This window comes from Vanellus vanellus (genome assembly GCF_965231255.1).
Source record: "Vanellus vanellus genome assembly, chromosome: 1".
Classification (NCBI taxonomy): Eukaryota; Metazoa; Chordata; class Aves; order Charadriiformes; family Charadriidae; genus Vanellus; species Vanellus vanellus.
Window position 1 is genome coordinate 45,289,652 of NC_138905.1, and position 15,235 is coordinate 45,304,886.

The 15,235-nt window shown below is 38.0% G+C and overlaps 1 protein-coding gene across 4 annotated transcripts in view; it reads right to left on the minus strand.

The window, feature by feature from the left end:
- The window catches only part of PPFIA2 (PTPRF interacting protein alpha 2), a gene marked incomplete at its 5' end in the record, with an annotated part of 340,138 nt that overhangs the window by 14,829 nt on the left and 310,074 nt on the right, over positions 1-15,235 (minus strand). For all 4 annotated transcript variants that reach the window (XM_082485262.1, XM_082485261.1, XM_082485264.1 and 1 more), the window contains one exon: positions 1,010-1,091. In XM_082485262.1, coding sequence (XP_082341388.1) covers positions 1,010-1,091 — 82 coding nt within the window. The remainder of the gene's footprint in view (positions 1-1,009; positions 1,092-15,235) is intronic.

Sequence of the window (15,235 nt, forward strand, 5' to 3'; positions counted from 1 at the left end):
CTCCTGTTGAAGCTTTGGAACCTTTTTTTTTTAATTCAAGGGAAAATCTCTACAAATTCTATCTGATGATCTATGGATGACACCCAGAGTAGACACGAGAAGAGGTGGCAATACGTGGAGACACTTGGTACAGACAAGGAATAGACACCTATTTCTTGAACCAACAAAGAGCTTGTATCTCCCCACTGAACTGATAGAGACTTGTCATGTAAAAGCAACCCTGTATTTGTATAAGAACATCCTTACTTTCTGCCTTCTCCTCCCCTCAGCATCTGGGTAAGTATTTCTTGAATAGTTCCTTCACCTAAAACATTCATTGGCTTTTTTTTTCAAAATTCATGGACAGCTCTGTTGAAAGGTTCTCTGGATGGGTTCCAAAATCCATTAATTTAGGCTCTCCAAATAAAGGAGAGCTCTTTGCAGATCAGATTTCAGAGATGAAGGCACTGCCTGTCAAATCAGAGAGATTTCAACCTGGATCTCCCACATACTGGGTGAAAGTAGAGAGAAATACATTTTTTTTCTCTTCTGAGTGATACCTAGGTAAATCAGCCCTTTCAAATTACATTTTAAAATGTACATTAAAAAGACAGAAAGTTACAAATTCTTTAAATTTGTTAAAAATTCTGAAGGTGTAGCTTCTGTGTTAACCTCAAATAAAATTTCATAGCTAATTTTTGTTTTCTCCTTATTACATCATTCTGCATAGAATCTGTGAAGTTCCTAGATATCTAGAGAATGAAAAATTATAATGTTTCAAAAATCTGGGGTTTAAGTGCATTTGATAGGCTTTTTTCCCTGTCCTCGTCCCCCTGTGTAATTCTGTCTTACTTCTTTCAGCTCTAGTCTCTGATTTACACCACCTAATCTAAAAATCTGCTTAGTGCTTACAGCACAGTGCACAGGGGAAAGAAGAGTAGAGTTTAACACTCTCCGAATTTCTAAGGATGAGCACAAAGAAGCAGTCTACAAACGTGACTTATGTTTCAAAGTTATGGCCAACACTTACCTCCAGCCAGGCAACCACTGTTGGCCCATCCCACTGTGCAAAAGGCAAACCCTTTCTTCGAGCTTCTTCCAGAAGTTCATGTCTAAAGATGAAACAAAAATTGTTAAATATGCAGAGATGTATGTAGGGACAATATAAATGTAACTGTGCCTTTTTGTTCAGAGTAACAACAGTTAAGCATGATGACAGGAATAGAAAAGTCACAGAAAACACCAATGAACAACCGTATCCTGGGCTGCATCAGAAGTGTGGTCAGCAGGTCAAAGGAGGTGATTCTGCCCCTCTACGCCACTCTTGTGAGACCCCACCTGGAGTACTGCATCCAGCTCTGGAGTCCCCAACATAAGAAGGACATGGACCTGTTGGAGCGCATCCAGAGGAGGGCCACGAGGATGATCTGAGGGCTGGAGCACCTCTCCTATGAGGAGAGGCTGAAAGAGTTGGGGCTGTTCAGCCTGGAGAAGAGAAGGCTCCCGGGAGATCTAATTGCGGCCTTCCAGTACCTAAAGGGGGCCTACAGGAGAGCTGGGGAAGGACTTTTTACTAGGGCATATAGTGATATGATGAGGGGGAATGGCTTTAAACTGGAAGAGGGCAGGTTTAGATTAAATATTAGGAAGAAATTTTTCACTTTGAGGGTGGTAAGCACTGGAACAGGCTGCCCAGAGAAGTTGTTGAGGCCCCATCCCTGGAGGTGTTCAAGGCCAGGCTGGAGGTGGCCTTGGGCAACCTGGTCTAGTGGGAGGTGTCCCTGTCTATGGCAGGGGGGTTGGAACTCGATGATCTTCAAGGTCCCTTCCAACTTAAACCATTCTATGATTCTAAGAACAATATAGCTCCTCCCAATTTTTTCATGTATTCCTCAGTCTATTCCCAACTCTTCTTTTTTTTTTTTTTTTTTTTTTCTTGGTGCATTTTGACATCCTTTTAAACACCTAACATAAAACGCGAGGTTTCTGTCTGTTCTTAGCTGAAGCAATATAGAATTGGGATACTCTCTATAAAAGGATCACCCACATAACAGAAGACATTGGTGAAGAGAGAAAACTGGGGGATTCCTCCTTGAAAACAGCTTAGCTCTGGTCTGGTAATGACCCAGAAAGGCCCAAAATTGCCAACTTCTAGACCTGAGCTAAGCATGGATGTAATGCAGCTGGGGCTGAGAGGTATCTGTGTTTGAAACACTAAACCTGCTGGACCAGCTATGCACAATTCTAGGCTCTCTGGAGTACGGCTATTCTGTATCTTAAATAAGCCATTCATGGTTAATTAAGAGTTGGTTGCACCTTTAATAGTTCCACGTTAATTTTTATTATTATTATTGCTTATACACAAAGGAAATCCACGTGGTTTACTGATGTATACATTTTTATAATTACAGAAATGACGTGGTTTCTCAATTTTATACATATCCGTATACATGTATACTATTAGATATGTCCCTATTGAGTTAATCAGATACCAATCCATCTCCTGTATCTGCAACTTCTCCGGAGTGTAATAAGTGTGTTACGTAAAACGTCATTCTTGAAGCTTAAAATACAATTTTAATACAACACTATTAAATATTTGGTAAAGTTATGTATAGGCCAGTCAGCTAGACTGTCAGGAGAATGCTCTATATTAAAGATGTTCCTCCATTTGACCAGACATCTGTATTCCTAGAGCAGGAATAAAGAACCCACTGTGGTGGTGGCATAGAAAAAGAAGTCCTTCAAAAGTCTTTTTTTTCCTGGTATTTAACAACCTATTTTCAGCTGCCTCCTACCGAGTGAAACACAAAAGAATGCTTTCAGCAACAAGCTATAGTGAAAAAAAATTAGACAGGGACTATGCTAATGCAGTATTAAAATTTGCTTACACTCCCACATAACAAGGAAATCTTGGAATTACAGCTTCAATTTTGCTCTACGCTCCTTTATTACTATAGCCTTTGTGGTTCAGTTATCCCTTGGCAATTCTTCACTGTCTTAGCAGCCTTTCAAATATATGTACTACAAAATCACAGCAGATAAAAGTGATGGGGTGATCTCACTTGTAAAGAGTACTCCTTTTGGGATTTTTGCACTGCCAAGGGGACAGACCGAGCAAATTTGGCCTTAGTAGAAAATGGAACTCAAATACCCGGTTTTGCATACGTGTTTAAATCCCTGGCTCTGAATATTAATACAGAAACAGCTGCTTCACTTTCTATGTTTCTGCTGTAGTAATATGTAACGCTAGAAATACTTGATGGCATTACTGAAGTTTATCTAGCTTCTCCTCCCACACGTCCTTTGCAGCATACCTTATCCTTTGCCACTCAGATGTCCAAAGACATTGTTGAGCTATCCTTGCTTTCTATGGAAGCAAAATCCTCAGTAAAATGAGACGAAGTTGCTCTCTGAGTACACAAATGTTACCTTCAGTAGCTGGAGGAGATGCAGCAATCCCATATTCACAGGGAGACAAACATTGAAGGCCAAGAGAGACACATGCTTGGGTACTTAGGAAAGCAGAATTAAGGCATGGACAGACACAGTCACCTCCCAGCTACCTGTGGATGAGGTATTTGGGTTGCAGCCTTCCCTCGGAGCTGGTTCCACGGGGTGCCTGCTACAGCAGGTGCGAAGCTACAGCAGTGCTGTACCTGCCTCAGGTGCCACAACAGGGCTGCACGGCTCTTGCCGCCATCAGGGCTGCGAGCTGGCATGGCTGGCCTCAGGGAGATCCAAGCTTTCAGGGATGCCCCTTCCCTGCCTGGCCAGGTCTGGTGTCCCATAGCAGAGCGTGGACCCCACAAAACCCTGTACCACTTGCTCCTTTCCCAAAGCCAGCCCAAGTTCAGGGGGCAGTCCCATCTGCAGTTGCAAGGCCCACGGAACACCATCCTGGGATGAACCTGCTCTCTGATTTTTCCTTACCTGGGGTATATTTGAGAACTTGTGGCAGTCCAGTGAAGTTCCCACTGACTGGAAAAGGGCAAACATAACGCACACTTTTAAAAAGGGAATAAAGGAAGACCTGGGGAATCAGTCTCACCTCTGTGCCTGGCAAGATCACGGAGCAGATTCTCCTGGAAATTATGCTAAGGGACAAGGAAAATAAGGAGGTGATCCATGACACCCAACATGGCTTCACTAAAGGCAAATCACGTCTGACAAATTAGGTAGCCTTCTACGATGGGGTTACAGCATTGGTAGATAAGGGAAGAGCAACTGACATCATCTACCTGGATTTACGCAAACCATTTGACACTGTCCTGCACAACAACCTTGTCTCTAAATTGAGGAGGCACGGATCTGAGGAAAGACCACTCAGTGGATGGATTGGCTGGATGGTTGCACTCAAAGAGTTGCGGTCAATGGCTCAATGTCCAGGTGGAGACCAGTGATGACTGGTGTTCCTCAGGGGTCAGTATTGGGACTGATGCTGTTTAACATCTTCGTTGGTGAAATGGACAGTGGGATCAAGTGCACCCTCAGCAAGTTTGAGGACTACACCAAGCTGTGTGGAACAGTCAACACACTGGAGGGAAGGGATGCCATTCAGATGGACCTGGACAGGCTTGACTGGTGGGCCCGTGCAAACCTCATGAAGTTCATCAAGGCCAAGTGCAAGGTTCTGCACATGGGTCAGGGCAATCCCAAGCACAAATACACACTGGGTGGAGAATGGATTGAGAGCAGGACTGAGGAGAAGAACTTGGGGGTATTGGTGGATGAGAAGCTCAACATGAGCTGGCAATGTGCACCTGGCGCCCAGAAAGCCAACTGTATCCTGGGCTGCATCAAAAGAAGCATGACCAGCAGGTCGTAGGATGTGATTCCCCCGCTCTACTCTGCTCTGGTGCACCCAACCTGGAGTACTGCGTCCAGCTCTAGAGACCCCAACATAAGAAGGACATGGACCTGTTAGAGTGAAACCAGAGGAGGGCCATGAAGATGATCCGAGGGCTGGAGCACCTCTCCTATGAAGACAGGCTGAGAGTTGGGGTTGTTCAGCCTGGAGAAGAGAAGGCTCCGGGGAGACCTTATAGCTCCTTCCACTGCCTAAAGGAGGCCTACAGGCAAGACAGGGAGGCCGTCTATCAGTGGCTGCAGTGATAGGACGAGGAGCAATGATTTTTAAACTGAAAGATTTAGATTAGACATTAGGAAGAAATTCTTTCCTGTGAGGGTGGTGAGACACTGGAACAGGTTGCCCAGAGAAGTTGTGGATGCCCCATCTCTGGAAGTGTTCAAGGCCAGGTTGGATGGGGCTTTGAGCAACCTGGTCTAGTGGGAGGTGTCCCTGCCCATGGCAGAGGGGTTGGAACTAGATGATCTTTAAGGCCACTTCAAACCCCAACCGTTCCATGATTCCATGGTTCTCTTTGCCTATCATGGCTGAAAAAGCAGGGCTGGCTATCACAATAAGTAAAAAAGGAGATTATGGCTTTGAGGGCCACTGGCCATCCTTGCTTGTGACAGTCTCCTGCTCCAAGCAGGAGAACAGCACATGTGGTCTACAAGGAGATATCATTCAGGAAAAACATTTTGGCCTATTTCTTTGATTTGCTGTTAAATCCCAGTGTGGCCTCAGGAATGAAGACGCCTGCAGAACATTGGCACCTTAAGTTCTCACTTCCATGAAAACCTTACTTCCTTTATACTGGAATTATAAAGTACATATTTCTAGGGAGTCCTTTGTAACTTTGCAATATTTGAACTAGCCTGAGGCTTGGTGTGGAGGCTTAGTGTTATTACAGTGCTTCTTAAACAAATACACTCTTCCAGAGAAGGAAAGCATTTCTGTTACTTCAGAGACAGTCTGGATCACAGAGCTAAAGGAAAATACAGTTGCGGCTACTGATTTTCACTGAAGAAAATGGGACCAGGCCAGAAATGGAAAGCCTTATATATATGCTATAGCCAAAGACTTCAGTATGATAGACATAATTCAAAGGGTCTTGGCATGAAGAAGTAAAGTGTTTTGGGTTGAAAATACTTTAACATAAAGTTAAAATCCTTACTTGGCCATGCAGAGGGAATGCAGCCATCAAAAGGCCTGTGCCTGACTTATTGATGCAGAATAGTAAAAGGATTTTTGCAACTTTTCTTTCCCTTAAAAATAATTTTATGATTCAGAACTTATAGTTTCTTCCCTCAGATGTTTCATTTAAACACCTCTCAAATATTAATGTTAATTTAAATTATATTTTACTTTTTAAACAGTATTAATTGACTACTTTTTATATACATTAAGAGATCTGCAGAACCTGAACCTTCAATTTCTAAACCAGAACCAAACCCAGAATTTCTATTTTTTGATAGAGAGATATTCTTTAGTTGGCAGTCAAAGAAAACTCTTGTATTTTTTTGATGTGAACTAGTACTATAAAAACATCTCTATTCTTTCAAAATAATTTAAAAGTTTCATGCAGAAAAAAACGTATCATTTTGATTGATAGTGCAAATCATATGAAAATATTACTCAGGTGATCTGCTTATTTTGAAATATAATCTGAATATTTTAGAACTGCCTGAATGTACTGTTGTCCTTGTTGGATAGTCACTGGCTTCCTGAAAACAGAAGGTCCCCAAAGCCAAATATTGGCAACTGCAGTTCTATCTCCCTTACAAAAACAGACAACTGATCACAGAAGGAAGAGACGAATACCCTAATGCTCATCACTCCCTCTTCGTTTCATTACAAAGATAGGGATGGGGGATTGTGAATAGCATTATACCATTTCTCTAATTTGGAAGATGCTTTGCAGGGCAACATGGGGATTTTCTCCTCCTAAGACTTTGTCAGAAGAGTACTACATGTTATAAAGTGTCCACTTTGCATTGTTAAATAGGTAGGGAATTAAAAATGTAATTATTTCCATGCTCACTTACTTTTTTGGCAACATATGAAAACAAGCTGATAAGGAAGAACTGACATTAATTAGGCACTACTATAAATGCTATTATTTTGCAGATAAGGCTTTAAACCACTTACTACCACTGAAATGAATTCCAAATTAAAGCCATATTTTTAAAGATAACATTATTACCGAATAAAATCCTCTTCCTGGAGACATTACGGGAGTAAATTCAATATGCTATTTAAAATGTGTCATTACCCCTAGTCTGATTTTGCAAAGTCAGGAAACTTCATTAACATCAACTGTTTAGCTTTCATCCAAAATTTGAGAGATGCTTGTATTTGCCTGTGTGCCTCAAAGTGGGCTGTCTTCACTGTCTTATCAAAGAAACCAAAGAAAAATCACGTCATGTTGTGTTGTGGAGTTGTGTGTCAGAGAAGCAGGGTTGCCTCCCTAGCACTGACTTCTGATGTTTAATTTTCCACAGCATTACTTCCTAAGGATTGGCTGCATTGGGCCATTTTCTTTAGCACCATTCTTCTGAGAGCCAGGTACAACTGCCCAAATCAACCTACCAAGCTGAGAGCACAACTGTCTCGTAAACTGTCCGTGCTGAGAGCACAGCTCTCTGTAAATGCTTCAATATCCCTCTGGACAGCAGAGGTACACGGGAGCAAAAGGAAGGGGGAAACGATAAGACCAGAACTATGTTGTTATCCTGCTAACTTTCTATTTTATGTATATCCTTCCCTTTCACAGGGAAAATGCTGTCTCTGTATCAGCAGCTCTCACCAACTCATTGGTTAAAACTCAATGAAATTTATTAAAAAAATGAATAATCTTTAAATAGACTTTGTGGGGGAAGTTAACAAGACCTTGATTTAAAGTGTGTCCTTCAGTGATGTTCAATTTTCTTTACGAAGATGAGGCTCCCCACCATGAAGCAAAAATGACATAACAGCTTAGGGATTTCTGATACACATAGTGCAAACACTCTGTGGAGTACAAAAAGTCCAGACACTCTCTTGATGAAACTTGAATAATGTTTCAACACAGATCTTCATATTTCTGCAAATAATAACATTTACTCTGATATTTTTAGTAGGCTTCACATCAAAAGTCCTCAGGGATATTATATTGTGCATATTATAATGTCTCTCATTTAAAACGTAATCATAAATGTAAGATAAATTGGTGAAGTGAAGAGCCAAATCACTTCAGTAAAATACAAGCAGAATCTATTAAAAATTTTGGCTAACGGGCAATTTATATCCTATGAATGGCCTGTACTCATAGACATTTTCTCAAAAAGATACCAGATAGAAGTGTTTACCTAGCAGACCCTCTGATTATTATTACTGACACTATCACGATTATTATTACAAATACTAAAATGTATAGTTTGCAACAAAATACTATACATGATTGGTTTCTGGAAGAGAAATAGACAGAAACAATAGGCCAAATATGCTACATTCATCTGAGTAATTCTCTGATTTCAAGTTAAGATTAAACACATCTGCCTCTTGAAAGCTAACATACTCACGTTCAAAGACTGCAAAATTCAGGAGAGAGGATTTCTAATTAATTGAGCTGGATTTCAATTTTGCTAAATATTTAAGAGAGGCTAGAATCCTGCAGCTAAGGTCATTGTATGACAAAATCAGGTAGTTGAATTTGTACAAATCAATAATGATATTAAAAGTATAATAAAAAATAACAAATTACATTGTACCTATTTATTTTCTGCTAGACTATAAGTGATTTTAAAGTAGGAAGTAGAAAAAAAAAGAAGAGAGACTCAGACTTGATATTGCTTTATAATGCTGATTTAATTTAATCGGAAAGGATCCATCTGACTTAAAGACTGCACTAGTTAAAAACTAGTCAGGTCAGGTCAGGTCAGGCCTTGTTTCAACTTTGGCACTTAAGTGACCTGGCTTTTAAATAATTTGAAATCCTCATTCTTTCTCCTTTTTGATACTTAATATAACAGTCAGACTGAGAACAACAGGTAAAACTTAATTTTCTTTGTTTACAAAATGTTTTGTATCCAACTTTAAGGAGTTTTCGGGAAAAACGACTGAAATACAGAAATCAAGATGCAACTAATAAATTAAAGTTTCTGAATCTACAAAACAAGGAAGTATAACTTTAAATTTAACAGCACCCCAGGTAAAATACATTAGCAAAGCAGATTTAACAATGCTGTAACTACTCTATATAGGTGTACATTTTAAATGTACAAAAAATGAAGGCCAGCACTCTTTTTTTTTCTGAAAACATGTATTAAGCTATTTGAAGCCTGTTTAGGAAGGCTTAATACAGAACCTAAAAAATTAGAGCTGCTGAGAGCTACTATTAAAAAAATCATAAAACACCTGTGGAATAAAGAGACTTGCATAATACATGTCCTTGCAATCTCGTATGTACTGTACTACATTAGAGATCCCCAGAGTTCCCAGGTTGATTAAATGTTAGCAAGTCTATTTTCATAAAGCCATTTAATAATCACATATTCTAAATTAATGTGGTAACCCTTGTTCTCTTTGAGTTTTTTATCCTTACACCTTTAGAAAGTTATAGCTTATATGTGCTGTGAACGGATGAAAATCTTTCCCTAAGTTCCAAAAATTATTCAAGAAAAAAATAACATTTGTATGATAGATCAACGAGGAGATGAAGATTTTAAACTTGATATCAGGTTAACAATTTTAAAAAAAAAACCAAAACCAACCAAACATAAAAAAAATGAACTGGTGAAAAAGAAAATAGAAAAATTATATGCACAAATGAAATATTATTGTACTACTACACAGCATGAGGGCTCAAGCAGAAAAAAATAAATTGTGTACTCTGGATTACTAGATTGTTTACGAGTCTGAGCCTCCTGTTATTGAATTAAATAGAATTTATACCTTAACAGAACTTGTTAATCTAGGCCTTCACTCTCACTGTTTTTTCACCGACTCAAACTTTCAAGTGTCTTTGTGATTCTGGGCTTTTCCAAAATGTGTTTATTTAAAAAAAAATGACAGTAGTTATCTCCAAGTACTTAATCCATATGTTAATATGCTCTCATGGTTTACCATTATTTTGAATACTTTGAAAGTTTTCATTTGTGTCAGTTTTGTGCATGGACTTGTTACATAAGGTTTACAGAAAAGCAAAAAGAAATAAGAATAAAACATAGAAAATAAACATGGTGCTGAAAATACATATGTTCAGCAGCCATGGTGTTTCAACTTACCCAGATATGCTTTTCATGAGATGGAGAGAGATGAATGGAAAAAAAAGCACATAAATGTTAATGAACATATAGTAGTCCATAAAAAAAAAAAAAAATCATATGATAGATAAAATAATACCACCAGTATAACTATGGAAATCTTTCTAACTGGTCTTTGAATGCTTTAAAGAAGTTAAATGTTCTTGTGAAGAACAGATGCATCTTTGAAAATGAGATTTTCATTAAACTGATGTTGGCTATTTATTAGGTACCACTCAGCATGGCATATCTACCATCTACAACACATATTCATGCCAAAGATCTGTAAACACAGTGAACGTGGAATAGATTTTCAAATCAAAACATTTGCCCAGACTTGAATAATTTCATAACAATTTTTGTGGAACACCAAAAGCCCTGAAAATCCCAAACCTGTGGATTTATGCAAAATACTATAGAGACAACCAAGGTTTACTTTTCTATGTGCACTTTACTAGCATTTTAGCAAAATATCTTACAGTAATCATGAATGACCTAGACTCGGGTTTTTGTGGTGGTTTTCTTTTTTAAAGTATGTAGATTTCATGCATATAGATGACTAACATTTTTAACGGTTATTCATGCCGTGTAGTATTTTAATTTGAGCAGTCATGCTAATACTAGGCTAGTAGCAATACTGGTATGAGTGATTTGCCCTCTAGGCAACCTCTTCTTGCCAACATAATTGGTAACAGTATCTGTAGAAGAAAGCAGGATGCCATCGCTGATGATAAACTTTCTTCAGCAACCTTTAATTGCCATCATAAAAAGAAAATTATATGCCTGAATGAAACCCCGACTTCTCAGAAAATTATATTTCTATTAACCAATGATTTACTGAGATATAAAAATGCTTGGTAGATATAGCTGTAGAAAACTTTGAGGTGAAAACCCTGTGCTGTGATTAATTAAGAAGAGGGTTGCAGACATTTCAGTGAGTTCAGGAGGGAGCTGGTTTCCAGATCTTAAATTTTGTTTTCGTGTGTGTGAGATCAGCAGGGAGAGAGAAGAGAAAGTGTGATACAGAAAAGCAGATGGAAACAAAAGACAGATTTATACACAGAAGAAAGGAAAATTAAGGAAAAGGTCAACAAAGGCATGCAATATAAATAAAGGACTAGAGAATTATTCAAACAATTACCAAATCTGATACCATTAGAATCGAATACGCATTTGTGATTTTGGGGCCAAAATCTCCATCATGCTCATTTTCTACTTAGCTAACTGTAAAGTCTGAGTTGAACACCTTTGCTGGAAAGGCTTTTCATTTTGGTCCTTCCAGGTCTATTGAACCAGACCTCCAACTTCTTACATATTCCCCTGAATACTCCTTTGGGAATAGGTACAGAGAAATAAACAGGGATTAATTGGTATATGAGTAATCTTCTGGCAGCTTTAATAAATTGCAGTTTGTAGACTCTTGGGGATAACTTATGGGACCTGGAGGCCATTCCAGTCTCCCCCCTTATAGAAGCAGAGGATCAAGGGACATTCCTTCACTTCCTGAGCACCTTGTCCATACAATAATAAAATACAGCATAAAAAACTGGATCTTTGAATTCTAGCTTTCACCTTTTTGTAAGACAACCATTTTATCACCATTTTATTGAAAGAAAACAATGATTTCCTTTAGACATATATTAAACTAAAAGATATGTAGAATTTGTTTTCCTCTGCTGTCTTTTATCCATTCTTCTCTTAAACCCTAATTCTACAGTTAATCTGACAGGATATTTGCATCTGCTGGAGAAAATAATTTAGAGAGCCAGCTGCATGCATGAAGGTAGGCGCTTTATCCAGAAATTCCAAACTGCAATAGATAAGCCTATATGTGTAGATAAGGCAGGGACTGGGGCTTTGTTCTGGTTTTGTTTGATTAAAAACTTGCAACTTGTTGATAGAAATATCCTCATCTTTCATGAGGAAAAGAATAAAATAAAAAAAAAACCCTTGCCAAATGATAAAAATCTGATTTTAAAAACACAAGATTTTTTTAAAAAATATGATATAGCATATAATTGTTGTATAATTTTCTTCTTCCTCAGAATAATCTGATTAAGGTTTAATAATCCTCTGCAAGATAAACACCCGCATATCCCTACATTTGTAATGCTAAAAAGGCTCCAAGTATCTAGTGTAATAGCAAGATACATTTTTAAGATTGCAAAAGCTTTGACTGGATAACGATTTGAAAAGGTCTTCCAGAAAACGTTAAAAAAGTTTGCTGAAGAATTAAGTTTAAAAAGAAAATCCATCTTTATATGTGTCTCAAGGATTCAACACCGATCCAGGCAAAAGAAAACCATGGTGGACACGGCAGACAATCTTAAACTGCTTGTCAGAACACTGAATACCTCTCCTTCCTCCACTGGAATGAGAAAATAGAACATAATAGCTACTGAACACAGTAGTATTTGCTAGAAAGGAAGGAAGAACTAAAGATCTGTTGGACAGCTAACAACATTAGGTAGTTTCTCAGAGATGAGGTAAGAACGGAAGAAATTAAATGCAAAACTTGATTTTTTTCCTAAAGATTGCGTGAATAAAAAATCGGGGAAAAAAAAGGCATAGTATTCTTAAGAGCTACTGTAAAAAAAATAAATCATGTACGTTTAGGATATAATGGTGCTTGGTAAGCGTTAAGTATACAGGAACATTAGGTGGATGGCACGGAAAAAGACCTTAATTAATCCAATTGGATTCATTTTTTCAAAATGTGTGCAATTAAGAAAATCATTAGAAACAGCTATTTGCATACTGCAGAGGACAGTGATTATTTGTAAGTCACAAATTCAGCATGTCAAATTTTAATTGCAGTTGCACACATAAAACCTAATTAAAGAGTCATTGTGTGGATTCAAAAGCAACTAAATAACTACAGCATTCCAAACTCTTATTCCACAAAAAGGTCTACCTAGACATTTTCTCAAGTAACTTGTTGACAGGGATCTAAAACTTCCATTTTCCACAGGCAAATCTAAGTCCCAGTGTTCCACTTTCTTTTACTGATTTTATTTATATGTGGATTACCACAACGTGAGGCCTATATTTTGCGATTTCTCTATATGCTCCCAGTTTTTGAAGGCTGTATACAAATGAAAACCAACTAAAGGACTGAAGGATTATTAGGAATTTGTCAAATTTATCAAAAGAATTTATCAACATTTATCATTCTTTTTTTTTCTAGGTAGAAAGGAAGAAAAGTCAACTAATACAACATGTTCTTTTGTTCATGTGGAAGTTACTGCTGTTTAACATGTATGGCATTGTAGTCAGCTGAGAACAGCATTGCGATTCTCTCTGTAAGGTTAATTATAAGGCAATGAATGCTAAGAATTTATTCTTACACCACAATTTTACATATAAGAATTACTTAGGTCTTGATTTTACCAGGCTGTATTCACGTATGTAAGCATATGTACACATCCTGGCACAGCAGGGCTTTTCCGCAATCCACTTGAAGGCACTGTCCCCACTATGCCTGTATATGAAACCTCTGTGAACCTTTATGAGTTGTGATAGAAACTGGACTGACCTGAAACTTCCTACACTGGGTCCTAGTTTGGGCTATCATGACAACCCTGAGTGAATGCCCAGGTCAAGTTATCATGCAAAAATACCCATGGAGCATGATCTTATGAACAGCTGGGATAGGGTATACACAGTCATGGACAAACGGTAGCTCAGAATTGGAAATTAGATAACCATTTTTCAAAGGTAGACTGGCTAACCACTAGAAAAAAAAATACTAAGAGAAATTCTTCATTTTAGTGACGACTGCCTTCTGGCAAGTATATCTTAACCAAATAAAATTTATGATTTAGATGAGTGCAAATTGCTTGAATTATTAGGGGACTCAAATGTAATGGTGGCATAGAGGGTATCAGTGCCATTAATACTTTTAGTTCTAAACTCTGAGTTTTCTTGAAGAAGTTACTGATCCGGCAAAAGGCAGAAGACATTATATAAAAAATATTAACAGCTTTTGTACAGAACAAGCAAATTGGAATATAAAGGCTAGTTTACATAATAAAAAGCAGTGCATTATTCTTTGTCACACCCCAACATCACTTATTTTCACTAAACAGTGGAATAACACCCTAAACGCTCTAAATACCCAACATCCATTTTTTTGTTTTCTAGGACTGTATGCTCAATTTACAAATAGTAAGACTTGAAGAGTTTTAATATTGACTGGAGCTGTCATATTTTTAATATCTGACAGTAGACATCTATGAATAAGTCACGCAACTTAAGTTCATCTTTTCAGATGATTTTAGGAACACGTTGGGTCTAATTTAAAAATTCTACACAGCTTCCTTAATTTCTCTTTGATGCCTTAGGAGAAAGACTTGTTCCTAATAAATCTACCGTAATAACCAAATGTTGGATGAATAAGTGTCTAGTATATCATTGAGACAAACTGTTAATTACATTTTAACGATGCCTAAGTAGTCAATTGAAACTGAAAGAAATTTTACATCTAAATAGCATCTTCTAAGCAAGAATCAGGAAAACTTTGAAATTTAGGTTAATGACACTATAATTACCAGAGAGAGAATTGGTCTCCAGAATTATCATATTCTCTCAGGAAACTTTTCAGAGTGAAATGTATTTTTCAGTAATCTAATCTATGCACATAAATTGTGCTAAAATACTATAACACACTGCAGCGTGTTTGTAACTCCACGAGGCTGGAGCAGGGTCAACGCACATGCTCGCTGCTAGGGAGCAGGTGGCCAGGACACCTGATGGACCATTAGTACCTACTGGCTGCAGCAGCTGACAATTTGAAACATCGTGCTGCTTCATCCCTGGGGTAAGGGCATCCTTGCTGAATTACTGATGAAGTTGAATACATTCAAAAAAGCAAAATTAGAATTTAGCGTGTTAAGGTATTTTTCAACTGAAAGAAATACCACGGATAACATTTTAACAGGAATCTGTCCTTTTATAATAACTTCTACCCAATTTTAATTTACTAACTCAAAGCTAATTGCAAACTTTGGTGAAACACGAGTACTGTTCACAGTACTCATGTGTTGATCACAGTGATGAATCAGACCTCTGGTCTTATGTCAAGGGGAGAATCCTTGCTTTCCTGCACCAGAACTACCATTGAATT